At 41.6% G+C, this 14,398-nt stretch overlaps 1 protein-coding gene across 1 annotated transcript in view; it reads left to right on the top strand.

Moving 5' to 3' along the window:
• The window catches only part of B3GALNT2 (beta-1,3-N-acetylgalactosaminyltransferase 2), a 50,878-nt gene that overhangs the window by 236 nt on the left and 36,244 nt on the right, over positions 1-14,398 (top strand). Inside the window, exons 2-3 of the mRNA XM_077751734.1 lie at positions 41-380; positions 10,460-10,607. Coding sequence (XP_077607860.1) covers positions 41-380; positions 10,460-10,607 — 488 coding nt within the window. The remainder of the gene's footprint in view (positions 1-40; positions 381-10,459; positions 10,608-14,398) is intronic.

Genomic DNA, 14,398 nt, shown 5'->3' with positions numbered 1-14,398 from the left:
GGGAGGCCGACTCCCAGCCCCCCGGGCGGCTTCCTCCAAGGAGCTCCGCCGGGAGTCCCGCAGGGTGGGGGGGACGGGCCGAACGCGACCGTCCCCGGACGAGACAAATGGTCCTTTTCATCGTCGGGGCGTTAAATCCGGCAGACTTGAGGGCGCGTTTCTCAGTGCGTGTCCCCGCGGCTCCTCACCTCCCGCTCTCCTTTATGGGCACGGGACTGGCGTCCGCCACCGCGAGTCCTTCGTCTGTCCCCCAGGCCTGGTCGGAGCTGTCCGGCGCCTGCCTGCCGGCCCTGGGAGCAAAACCTTGTGTCCTTCAGCCGCGGGCGGCTGCTGCGTGCGCCCGGGCTCGGGGGCCGCGCCGCTTGCTTCCTCCCTAAGCGGTTGGACTTACTCGGTCAAGGCTTGGAGGTCTTAGTGTCCTGGGCGATGCCTGTGCGTGTCTCAAAAGGCTGGGTTTTGCTTTTAACGGTAACTTTGCCTTAAGAGTATAGTGCATGTTGTTTTCTTTGAAAACTGTGATGTAAGTTGGTTCAACAAATCTGGACGTGAAGTAGGGCATGGCTGCGAGAGGAATTGTTCGGAGTTTGACTCGCAGAGCCTACCAATGAAGTGTACGTGAAAATAGAAAATTCCCTAACGACATCCACTTGCTCTAAAACTTCTCTCTCGTGGGAGTGAAATCTTTGTTCTTGGTCATTTCACAGCCCAGTCGAGTGCTTTGTCCGTAGTAAGGACCCAGTGGACTTTTTTTTTGTTGATGGGTTCTACCACCGTTTTTTGTTAATGGGTTTCCCTTTTTATCTTCCTTTTTAAGGGCTTGCCTTAGGACATATAAAGAAACCTAGAAGGCTGTTTTTAAAATGAGGTAANTTCTGAGACGGGCCTTAAGTTTTGAGGAGAAAGCATCGGCAGTAATTGGGCAGCCCTCAAAGCAATCTGGTTGTTGGAATTGGAGTTCTTTTTTCTGGTAACAGTCTCTTAGAATCTTTTCCTATTAGACAAGCCACAGGCTCTTTGAAAAGGCTATTTGTGTGACTTGAATAGCATTAAAATACTGTTTAAATTCTTTAAGAAAAATAAAGTTGTTACAGGGCATTTAACCTGTTAACAGTTTGGGGTTTGGGGTTTTTTGGTTTTTTTTAGTTTTTTTAAAGCCGATTTGAGGAAAGAGTGCCATAGATATAAAATACTTTGTTACATCTGTTAGGTTTGTGTTATACAAGTCTTTCCTTTTTTGCATGATGAGTGAGCACTACTAGGATTTACTTGCAGAACATTCTTGGGGTATTTATGCCCTTAACAGTCTTTTGGGGTTGAAGAAATAAGCAAGAAGTCTGCTTTCAAGCTTTTTTTTTTTTAAGTGAATTTTTTATTTTGAGAGAGAGAACATGCAAGCAGGGGAGGGGCAGAAAGAGACAAAGAGAGGGAGACTCCCAAGCAGGCTTCACACCGTCATCACATAGGGCTCAAACCCACAAACTGAGATCATGACCTGAGCTGAAATCAAGAGTCCCATGCTTAACTGACTGAGCCACCCAGGCACCCCGTCAAGCTTTAAACTTAGTAAGCCAGCCTGGCAATTTCTTAGTTTAGCGAAGTTTTTTCCTGTCCCCATAGTGTTTGGATGATGCAATTATCTGCGGTGAAGTTAGACTCAGCTAGATGAAGAAGTCAATACTAGTTAACATAAATTAACTTTGACTTTAGATGGATATTGTGCATCTGGTAAGATGATAAATTAGGTGTTTTAATCTCAATGAAACCTGACAAACTCCTAACTTTTGCTTTTCAAAACTAAAAACAGCAGAAGCCTGTCGATTGCCAAAATTTCCTGCGGCTCTTTTTGTTGCGTTAACCACCAGGCTCAAACTAAAACATTTGCACATGTTTACATTTCAGCACCTATACCTTCAGCCTGAAGTGAGAGAGAAAACCCCAAGATTTTGTTAAGGTTTCTTCCATCGAATTAATGTTTTAAGATTTGTTTGTGTTCTCTTCTGCCTCTTTGTCTGTCTTCAGCCTCATTAAATTGTGGCGGTATTTCTTTAGGAAGTATTTTTTTAAATGTTTTATTTATTTCTGAGAGAGACAGTGCAAGCAGGGGAGGGTCCGAGAGAGAGGGAGACACAGAATCCGAAACAGGCTCCAGGCTCTGAGCTAGCTGTCAGCACAGAGCCTGACGCGGGGCCCAAACCCACCAACCGCAAGATCATGACCTGAGCCTAAGCCGGTTGCTTAACCAGCTGAGCCTTCCAGGCGCCCCAAATGTTTGTTTATTTTTGAGAGAAAGCGAGCATGGGCGCAGAGCGAGGGGAAGACCGAGGATCTGAAGCAGGCTCTGTGTTGACAGCTGAGAGCCCAGTGTGGGGCTGGAAGTCCTAACACATGAGATCATGACCTGAGCCAGCGTCAGCCGCTCAGCCAACTCAAAGGACTGAGCCACCCAGGTGTCCTGTGGCAGTATTTTTTTTTTTTAAAGGGAGAGTTACCTTGCCTGAATATTAAAAAAGACAATCTGATTTATAGTTGATTGAGCAAATATATGAGAGCCTACTCCGGCCCGCCCCTGTTTTAGTGTAGCATGACAACAGTAATCCAGATCAAGGCCCCGCTGTCATACGGTTTACAAGTTAGAAGGCAAGATAGAACATAGAAAATAATTAGTAAATATCCTCAAGGATATGGATGAATGGAGTGATAAAAATAAAGTGGTGTAAGAGGCTAGAGAATGGTGTGCTACTTTTTTAAATAGAGAGGTCAGGGGACACCTCTTAGTTGAGGCAGGGACCTGAATGCAGTGTGGAAGTCCTAGTAGTACCTAGTACTTTTTTAACATAGTGGCTCACGTTAAACAGCTGAACTACAGTCACCAACCATTGAAGAGAAGCAAGTCTCTGATGAAATGAGGAAACTGGAAGCCTATGGATACAAGGCATGTCTAACAGAACATAATTCATTTGGGGTAATGCCTTAGCAGGAATTATTTAACAGCAAATTTAGAGAAATGATGAGACAAAAGAAGGCTTCTCTTTCTGGGGTGTTTGGAGAGAAAGAAACCAAAGGGAAAGGAAAGCATAAATGTTCAACAGTTGCTTGAACATAGAGTGCTGGGTCAGGCGCTGGATGCGCGGTCCCAGCTCAGAGGTCCTCACAGTCTCTGGAACTGAAACAGACATGGAGCAAGTAGAAGGCCAAAGACAAAGTGTGCTTGCTTTGCAGTTTTGCCTGGTGCTGGTTCATCCAAAATTATCCCTGTATGTTAATCTCGTCTCCGTGCTTCAGTGTCCTTATTTATAAAATGATGATCTCATAGGGGTATTGTGAAGATTCAGTTAGTAAAAGACCCAGAAAAGCGCCTGATTCATAGTAAACACTGCATGAATTTTAGACAAGAGGAGTAGGATAGTGGGGGCTGGTCCTGGGCTAGTGAGCTGCTTGGGGAGGTTTCTGCAATTGGCGAGAGCACGCTGATTATCTTCATCAGTAGATCTGTGATGAATTTCTATGTTTCCCTCATTTTCAAGATTTCTGCTCATTTGTGATTGATTCGTCTGAGAGTGTACATGTGAGAACGGAAATTTTGGTTTGAGGTTTAAGAATCCTTGGGCCTAGGGGCACCTGGGTAGCTCACTGGGTTGAGCGTCCGACTTCAGCTCAGGTCATGATCTCACAGTTCAGTTCATGCGTTCAAGCCCCATGTTGGGCTCTGTGCTGAGAGCTCAGAGCCTGGAGCCTGCTTCAGATTCTGTGTCTCCCTCTCTCTTTGTCCCTCCCCTCTTGTGTGAGCTCTCTCTCTCTCAAAAGTAAACGAACATTAAAAAAAAAAAAATTAAAAAGTCCTTGGGCCTATTTTAAACAGTTTTGAAGTCAACCTCTCTTGGTCTTTTTTTTTTTTAATTTTTTTTTTAACGTTTATTTATTTTTGAGACAGAGACACAGAGCACGAGCTAGGAAGGGACAGAGAGAGAGGGAGACACAGAATCTGAAGACAGGCTCCAGGCTCTGGGCTGTCAGCACAGAGCCCGATGTGGGGCTCCAACCCATGGATCCCGAGATCAAGACCTGAGCCAAAGTCAGACACTTAACCGACTGAGCCACCCAGGCACCCCCAACCTCTCTTGGTCTTAAATAAACGTTTAGATGTCCACTCCAAATGCAGAGCCTAGCAGATTGCAGACCCTCACATATTAGAGAAGAGAAATGTCGTCCTCAGGGAGACTGTGGGGTTTGAATGATTCCTGACACGAAGATTTGTTTACTGCTGTATATCTACCACCTAGAACAGTGAACATAAGAGAGGTGCTTAGTAATTGGGAGGAATTAAAAGATTAAAAAATTCTCTTATTAAAGAGAATAAAACTGGAGGAGTATTCATGAATTTGTCACCTGTAGATCTTCTGTTCGAATTCAATGATGACCTTATGATTTCAAATTTTGTCTTATAAAAGCAAACCAAGTTCTTTGTAGAAAAAATTGAAATTCTTTTTTAAAAGAAAACAGGAAAAATGATCTATATTACAGTTTTTGAATGCACATACTTACAGTGCATAGTATAAAGTATGGTCCCCTGTCATTCTTTTGTGGCTGTCCAGTTTTCCCACCACCATCTATGAAAGAGACTGTCCTTTCCCCATTGTATATTCTTGCCTCCTTTGTCGTGGATTAATTGACCATGTAATTGTGGATTTATTTCTGGGCTCTATTCCATTGATCTGTGTGTCAGTTTTTATGCTCAAACCACACTGTTCTGGTTACTGTGTCTTTACAATATAGTTTGAAATCAGGGAGCATAATACTTCCAGTTTTTTGTTTTTTGGTTTTTTTCACCTATGACTCCACCCACCTCCCTCTGGCAACCACCAGTCTGTTCTCTGTATTTAAGAGCGTGGTTTGGGGCACCTGGGTGGCTCAGTTGGTTGAGCACCCAACTTCAGCTCAGGTCATGGTCTTATGGTTCATGAATTCGAGCCCCACATTGGGCTCTCTGCTGTCAGTGCAGAGCCCACTTCGAATCCTCTGTCCCCTTCTCTTTCTTCCCCTTCTCCACTCGCATTCTCTCTCTCTCAAAAATAAACACTTAAAAAAAAAGAGTCTTCTTTTTCATTTGCCTCTTTTTTATTTATTTCATCATTTGTTTTGTTTCTTAAATTCCAAACATGAATGAAATCATACGGCATTTGTCTTTCTCAGACTTATTTCACTTAGCCTCTTGGTCCATCCGTGCTGTCACACATGGTAAGAACTCCTCCTTCTTTATGGCCGAGTAACATTCCATTGTGTATATATATCACATCTTTATCCATTCATCTGTGGATGGACACTTGGGCTGCTTCCATATGTGGCTACCGTAAATAATGCAGCAATAAATGTAGGGTTGCATCTGTCCTTTAGTCATGCTGATTTGATTTGCAAACACTGAACCACTCTTGCATCCTTGGAATAAATCCCACTTGGTTGTGGTGAAAGATATTTTTCTGTTGTATTGTTAGTTTGCTGATATTTTGAGATTTTTTGCATCTGTGTTCATCAGAGACATTGGCCTGTAGTTTTCTTTTTTTGTAGTGTCTTTATCTGATTTGGATATCAGAGTAATGCTGGCCTTGGAGAATAAATTTGAAAGCTTTCTTTCCTCTTCAATTTTGGAGAATAGTTTGAGAAGAATAGATATTAACTTGAAAGGTTTGTTAGAATTTACCTGTGAAGCCATCTGGTCCTGGACTTTGTTGGTTTTTTGGTTACTGATTCAATTTCATTGCTGGTAATTGGTCTGCTCAAAGTTTCTTTTTCTTACTGATTCAGTTTTGGAAGGTTATATGTTCTAGGAAATTATCTGTTTCTTCTAGGTTGTCTACTTTGTTGGAAATGCCTTTTTATAACATGTTCTTATAATCCTTTGTATATCTGTGGTGTTAGTGGCTATTTCTCCTGAAATAGCCTGATGTGAGCTGAAATTGAGTCAGATACTTAACTGACTGAGCCACCCAGGTGCCCCAATAGGATTGGTTTCTTAATTTCTTTTCTTTGATAGTTCATTTTTAGTATATAGAACTGCTGCTGATTTTTGTAGATTGATGGTCTATCCTGAAGCTTTACTGAATTTGTTTATTATTTCTAACAGATTTTTTGGTTGAGTCTTTAGAAAACTATTTTTCAATATATGTGGGAGTAGAAGATTTAAAAAAATTTTTTTTAATGTTCATTGATTTTTGAGAGAGAGAGAGCATGAGTTGGGGAGGGGCAGAGAGAGAGAGGGAGACACAGAATCTGAAGCAGGCTCCAGGCTCTGAGCTGTCAGCACAGAGCCCGACGCGGGGCTGAAACCCACAAACTGAGATCGTGACCTGAGCCGAAGTCAGACGCTTAACCGACCGAGCCACCCAGGAGCCCCAGGAAGTAGAAGGTTTTTTTTTTAAGGGCCACAATCTACCATGTACTTGCCTTCTGCAAGGAAGGGAGAAATGCATGTGAACAGAAGTAGTTCAACATCAGCAGCTTAGACCTGGATTCAAAGCAGCAGAGAGAGGTGGGATGAGATCAAAAAGTAGTTTGCTACCATAAGCCATGGGATTTTCACATGTCTTTATTCTTTATCTTTATTATTTACTTATTTATTTTTAGAAAAATCTTGACTGGCCGTGATATGAAGAAACCAGGAGTAAACTGTTGGGACAGCCCTGGAGTTTTTTGTTTTCTTTCTTTGTATTTTAAGTTTTTATTATGAAAAGTTTAAGACATACCCCGAAGTAGAAGATTATAACGATTATTATGTACTCATACACCTACTTCTAGCCTCTTCTTCCCACAGCTTTATTTGGAAGCAAATCACAGATTAGCTTATGCTTTCCATAAATATCTTAGTATATTTATGGAAAGATAGACTTTTAAAAAGCATAACTACAAAACCGTCATCACAATTAGGAAAATTAATGATGCTTTCCAATACCAAGTGTTCAAGATTTCCCAACTGTTTTTTTTTTTTTTTTTTTTTTTTTTTAATTTCAGTAGAGTTAACATAGATGCAGTGTTATATTAGTTTTGGGTCTACAATACAGCAGTTGAGCACCTCCGTACGGTACTCAGTGCTCACCATTTGGAAGCGCCTGTCATGGTCCAGTGAAAGATAAGATTCTGAATTGAAGCCAAAGGTAGAATTAATGAGAAAGGGATAGATTTGAGATATTTTTCTTGAAGACTTTGTCATCAAGAACAGGTGAAATTATGTTTCGTGTAATCCATTTCTCTAGGATTTGATCATCTACCAAAAATGAGGTGGTGATATTTGGCCTTTAAAGGGCTGTTTTAGTGCTTTTGTGATTTTACTTTTGTGCAACAACCTTGTTTTCTGATGATGTCAGGTAAGTGAGGCATTTAGGCTAAATGTGATTTTACTCTTCTATAGCTTGTAATCTTTCCAGAAGACATTTTGAAACAGATGAAAAATAGACTCTCCAAAGAGTTTTTGGTATCGGTTTTTTTCTAGTTAGGAAACTGAGGCAGAAGGGATTTAAATACCTTGTTATTAATGCCAGGCAGCTTGTTGGTTGTGGAATCAATGTCAGATATGTCTGGTTACGAAATTCACCTCATTTCTGTCACTAAAATATACTATCAGTATTTGTCTGTGAAAAAGTAGGGGGTAAAAATTTGCATAAGCATTTAAACAGTTCTCCGAATTCAGACTCATTTAGAGTTAGTTCAGCAGTGGATACAACTTTCAGCGTACAGTTACATGTATCTGAGGAAGAATGTTCCTGGGCCATGAATTATAAAAAATGAACACACTAACCAGCATTTCCAGTGATATGCTTATCACTAATTCACCACTTGAACTGGTGTTGCCAATAAAAGATCAGAATTTAGTATCAGATGAGCTACATCAAGCTGTGTTGTTAATAGAACAGTGATAAAGAATGGAGTGGAGGAGCCTTGGTTAAGTGTCTAACTTCGGCTCAGGTCATGATCCCACAGTTCTTGAGTTCAAGCCCCACGTCAGGCTCTGTGCTGATAGCTCAGAGCCTGTAACCTGCTTTGGATTCTGTATCTTCTCTCTCTGCCCCTCCTGCACTTGTGCTCGAGCACTCTCTCCCCCCCCCCGCCCAAATCAATAAAAACATTTTAAAATTTAAAAAAAAAAATGGAGTTTAATTGCCTGGGATTAAACCTTAGCCTAGGATTTACTAGCTGTTTGACTTAGCAGAGGTCAACTGAATTCTCTTTGCCTCTTTCTTTATCTGTTTAATAAGGAGCCAGCCCCACCTACCTCATGGGTTGTGAGCATTAAAATAATTGTCTGGGGGCATCTGGGAGGCTCATTCAGTTAAGCATCTGACTCTTGATTTCGGTTATAATCTCACACGCAGTTCATGGTTTTGGGCCCTGCATTGGGCTCAGCGCTGACAGCACAGAACCTACTTGGGATTCTCTTTCTCCCTCTCTCTGCCCCCCCTCCCTCCTTCTCTCTCTCAAAAAATGAATAAACTTAAATGATACTCTGTATATAGTACTTAGTACATTATAGATGTTCAATAAATGTCTATTATAAGCAAGCTTAGGCTAGGAAGATTTGGATTTACATTAAAGGTAAATTCTTGCCTTTAAAAAGAATTCATTTTAGTACAGGATTCACAGTAGGCTAAACTAACAAATATCTCTATTCCATTTAGATTGAATTTTTTTTTAAGAAACATATCTATTGTGGAAAATAAGGTGTCTACACAAAAATTCCTGTACTCCTAGAATTGTTACAATGTAATATCCCTAAAGTATCCTATTCTCTGTCCCCCAGGTTTTCTTTGTATTATTTTTGATTGGTCCTTTGAAAAAACAGCAACATGTTTTTGTTGCCTTTTGACTAACTACTTAGGTCCTATGGCATATAAAAACATTGCACTTAATGTAGTAAAGATCGCTGGCCTTCAATAATTTATTTTTGGGAAATTTTGGATCAGTTCCCACCACTGGAGAAAGAGATGAAATGGATCCCTCATCAGAGCTATATATAAGCTTGTAACCCTCCAGCTTTGAAACGGGTGACAAAAAACAAAGTATCTTTCCCAGCTATCTTCTTTCCAAGGACAATTTTTTTTATGTGGTCCTGCCCANCCTTTCGCATGACTTGTCACTTGACTGTTTTTTGCCTTGCTGGAAATACGGCCTTCCTCTTTCATTCTTTGGAATATTTAGTAAGTGATACAAGGTTTGCCGGCTGTAGAATTTATTGGTGTTAATAAGTGTTCTGATACTTGCCTGCATTCATGTCCCAAAGTTATTAACTGATGTTAACGTAGGCTGTCACCTTTGAAAGCACACCTTTGTTGTGGTTCTTGCTCTTAGTCCCCGTTGAGTGCCTACTATTTTGGTACCAGATCAGGACCTTTATACATATTATTTCATTTAATTTTTTAAAAAATTTGTTAACATTTTTATTTATTATTGAGAGACAGAGACAGAGCATGAGCAGGGGAGGGGCAGAGAGGGGGAGACACAGAATCTGAAGCAGACTCCAGGCTCTGAGCTAGCTGTCAGCACAGAGCCCAACATGGGGCTCAAACTCACAAACCATGAGATCATGAGCCGAAGTTGGATGCTTAACCGACTAAACCACCCAGGTGCCCCTATCTCATTTAATTGTACAATACCTCTGTGAGAAGTATTACTACACCCTTTTGTAGTGAAGGAAACTGAAGCTCAAGAAGTTAAATAACTTTTCAGGGTGCCTGGTTGGCTCAGTGGAGCATGCAACTTGTGATGTCAGGGTCATGAGCCCCATGTTGGGAGTATAGAAATTTAAGTATTTAAGTATAGAGATTACTTAAAAAAATAAAATCTCTAATAAAAAAGAAAGAAGTTAAATAGGTTTTGTAGGTCATAAAAAAGAGCCAGGATTCTGCCTGTGGCCTAGCGGACTCTTACTGCCTACTTTCACATGGCTTATGCCACGGCGCCTTTCCAAACTGATTCTCACGCCTTTCCAAAGCAATTCTCACCATGAACATCTTCCTAGCTTTAAAGAATTTATGTACTTATGTGAGCATAATACATCCAGATGTGTGGAAGACAAAAAGACTACACCAAAAATGTTATGAGTGGTTATCTGGATGGTATGTCTGTGGGTCCTTTTTAAATTTTTTCTTTAGGGCGCCTGGTTGGTTCAGTTGGTTAAGTGCCCAACTTCAGCTCAGGTCATGATCTCATGGTTCCCCAGTTTGAGGGCAACAGCTCAGAGTCTGGAGCCTGCTTCGGATTCTGTGTCTCCCTCTCTTTCTGCCCCTCCCCTGTTCATGCTCTGTCTCTCTCTCAAAAATAAACATTAAAAAAAAAAAACAATTTTCTTCTTTGTATTCCTCTTTATTTTTCTACACACACAAACATACGTTCTTCTGTAATAAAATTTTTATGTTACATGGTGAACTTTGTAATTGAGACAGGACATTTCTAATTCATTGTTGCTTATTTCTAGATCAATTGGCCTTATTTCCTCCGTGGAAATCTAGTCACTATGATGTCGTAGTTGGTGTGTTGTCAGCTCGCAATAACCATGAACTTCGAAATGTGATAAGAAGCACCTGGCTGAAGCATCTAATACAACATCCATCATTAAGTCAACGGTAGGTGTTCTTCATCGGCACCTTGCCCGAGTTACTAAGTAAGAGTTCTGAAAAACCTCTTTGGGGACAGTCAGAGATATTAATTTAGGACTGTGACATTTCTCCCTAGGAGACACAGCCATTTCATTTTCCCTTCCCTCCATGTAACTGAGTCACAAAAGGAATTTTTTTTAATGTTTATTTATTTTTGGGAGACAGAGCAAGTGTGCACATGGGCAAGGAGGGGCAGAGAAAGAGGGAGGGAGGCAGAGGATCCCAAGGGGGCTCAGAGCTGTCAGCACAGAGCCAAATACGGGGCTCGAACTTACAAACCACAAGATCGTGGCCTGAGCTGATGTCGGACGCTTCACCCACTGAGTCACCCAGGTGCCCCCACAAAAGGAAATTGAACCAAGGTTCTTAGCCAAAAGATAGTTGGGGGAGACTATATTCAGTGGTTAACATAGGTACTATTTATAGATACCTAGTTTGTTTTATTTTGCTTTGTTTCTGCTTTACTTTAGAACAGTAATTTGTAAAAGGCTCTAGTCCACAATAGTCCTCTGCTTAGATCTGTTTGTGTGTAAATATGCTTTTCACTAACTTCCCAGGACACGCTTAATTTTTTCCTACTCTGTAGTATTGAGTCATATAGTCTGCGGTGTGTGTGTTGTATGCCACGCTGTTTCTCCTGACCACCCTTCGGGGATGACCTTTGGTAGCACATCTGCTATTGATATTAGATGGCTTAGTTGTTGGTTAGGAGCCCAAGGCTTTCGTCTTCTCGGTGAGGTCAGCCTCTGAGGGTTACATTGCAAGGGGCTTGTGGAAGAGAAATGTGGGAGATTGAACCTTTGGTTATGTGAGGACCCTGAGGTGATGGGCACTTCTGGAAGGCTCTCTCAGGCTTGCATGAAGCTGGCGTTTTCGTGGCTGAGTAGCTGTAGGACTGCAGAATTTTCTTGTCATCCGTAGTAAACATCGATAGATTTCTTACCTTATGCATAGCCGCTTTCATTCTTTTCCAAGCCTGGTTTCTTTTCGTTCATGTTTTCTTTCCTTTCCTCCCCTCCCCTCCCCTCCTCTCTCTCTCTCTCTCTCTCTCTCTTTCTTTCTTTCTTCTTTTTTCAAATAGTTTATTGTCAAGTTGGTTTCCATATAACACCCAGTGCTCATCCCCACAAGTGCCCTCCTCCATGCCTGTCTCCCCCCTCACCCCTCCCACATCCATCAGTCCTCAATTTGTTCTCAGTATTCAAGAGTCTCTCGTGGTTTGTCTCTCTCCCTCTCCCCCACTATGATAATAGAACCCATCACCCAGCAAATGAAAGGCCTCAGACCTTCCTCTGAAACCTGTACTTCCTGCGAGGTCTTTCACTTCTCAGAAAATAATGACCCCTCTCCAAGACAAAAAAAAATCCTGGTGATTGTGTTATAAATGAGGGAGTAAGTCCCCCTCATGGGTATTTTTTTTTTTAATTTTTTTACTACTTTATTTATTTTTGAGACAGAGACAGAGCATGAGTGGGGGAGGGTCAGACAGAGAGGGAGACACTGAATCTGAAACAGGCTCCGAGCTGTCAGCACAGCACCCGACACGGGGCTCAAACCCACAAACCAGAAGATCATAACCTGAGCCAAAGTCAGATGCTTAACTGATTGAGCCACCCAGGTGCCCCCCTCTCATGGGTTTTTAAGGAACACTCCAGCATGACCACGAAAGTTCCACTGGGAGAGGCATATGAAATTAGATTTATTTTTTTTATAATGATGACTTTATTTTTATTTATTTTTTAAGCTTATTTATTTTGAAAGAGAGAGAGAGAGAGAGAGAGAGAGAGAGAGAGAGAGAGACAGTGAGTTGGGGAGGGTCAGGAAGAGAGAAATCCCAAGCAGGTTCTGCATTGTTAACACGGAGCCCAAGGTGGGGCTTGAACTCACGAACCATGAGATCATGACTTGAGCCGAACGAAATGAAGAGTCGGAGCCTCAACCAAGTGAACCACCCAGGCGCCCCTGTACTCTTATTTTATTTTATTTATTTTTTTTTAATTTTTTTTAACGTTTTGTTTATTTCTAGGAGAGAGAGAGAGAGAGAGCGCGTGAGCAGGAGAGGGTCAGAGAGAGAGGGAGTCACAGACTGAAACAGGCTCCAGGCTCTGAGCTGGCAGTCAGCACAGAGCCCGACGCGGGGCTCGAACCCACGATTCGCGAGATCATGACCTAAGCGAAAGTCGGACGCTTAACCGACTAAGCCACCCAGGCGCCCCCCTGTACTCTTATTTTAAATCCTCATTGTTTGTGAATGGTGTTCTGCCTTAATTGGCCATCAGGAAAAGAAAGTGCTTGCATTTCTGTGGCTGTGACTTACTTTCAAATCTTGCATTTCACTGAAGGAGCCAGACTCCACATATATTTCCAGGACCTTGTTTAATTACAAGCCTTTGTAATAAAATAAATAAGTTGTCAACTTCAGAAGTATTTACTAAGGATCTTCTTTATGCAGGAAGTGTACTCTCTGTGGTAGAATATAAAGATAGTGACAGTATAGCCTGGGTCTTTATGGGAGAAGTTTGTAATAGTGTAATAAAATGTTATATGTGCTGTCATATAAACAGATAGAAAACAGCCCAGAGTGTTTGGGAACCCCCAAACAGCTCCATGTAAGTGGAGCACGTAGGGGAGGGGGTCGGGTAAGTGAAGGATGAAGTGCTGGGAAGGAAAGAGGGGCGGAGAGACAGGGATGATGAGGTAAAGAGAGGAGGAAGGGTGTCGAACCAAGGGGTAGGCAGCGGCCTGGTCATGCAGAACAGCTGTGGGGACAGGCTGAGGGGCCGAACTAAAGCATGACCTTTGAAGAAAATGACGTCAGTAGACAGGAGGAGGAGGATTGCTAGCTTTTAACTTAGTAATGAAATCATCTGTCAGGATGAAAAATACTAGATGAGAAGAGCAGGTGTCTTGGGGGGAGAAGTTCAGCTGTGGATAATGTCGAGTTTGTGGCAGCTGTTGGCAGTGGTGTGCTAAGAAATGTTGACAAGCTGGCCTTCTGAAAAATAAGTATGTTTATGCATATGTATGTGTTTACTATGAGTTTCATTGATATAAAGGATGTATACACACGTGACATATGATAACTTATATGGTACTCTTTATGATAAATTTCGTGCAGCCAGCAGATTCTCCTTTCATTGAATTAGACTTTCATTGTTTTAGACTTTTGTATCTGTAACTGACGTATGTGTGCAGTTGACGAAAGAGTGTAGTTCTGATGTAAATGTTCTTAGTCAATTGAGTCCATGGCTTCTTTGCTGAATAGGTTTTGAACAGTGGAAGAGTATTTCCTCAGTTTTTTGGTACCATTCAAATAGAATGTCTACCGATGTATCACTGTTTTCTTTTAATTTTTATGTACTTATTTTTAATTCAAATATAGTTAACATACAATGTTATATTAGTTTCATGTGTATGATACAGTGATTCAACAATTCCATACATTACTCAGTACTCATGATAAAAGTGCTCTTTTTTAAAAAAAATTTTGGGGCGCCTGGGTGTCTCAGTTGGTTAAGCATCCTCCCCTGCTCCTGCTACCTCTCTCTCAGAGATAAAACATTAAAAATTAAAAAAAGATTTTAAGTTTATTTATTTTGAGACGGGGTGCAGAGAAGGGGAGAGAGAGAGGATCTCTGGACCACCAGCACAGAGCCCGATGCAGGACTCAAACTTAGAAACTGTGAGATCATGATCTGAGCTGAAACTAGGAGTCGGATGCTTAACCAACTGAGCCACCCAGGCGCCCCACAATAAGT

Source organism: Crocuta crocuta, unplaced genomic scaffold (assembly GCF_008692635.1).
Source record: "Crocuta crocuta isolate KB4526 unplaced genomic scaffold, BGI_CrCroc_1.0 scaffold59-1, whole genome shotgun sequence".
Lineage (NCBI taxonomy): Eukaryota > Metazoa > Chordata > Mammalia > Carnivora > Hyaenidae > Crocuta > Crocuta crocuta.
The sequence above is the reverse complement of the archived record's forward strand: the minus strand, read 5'-3'. Positions and strand labels throughout refer to the sequence as shown.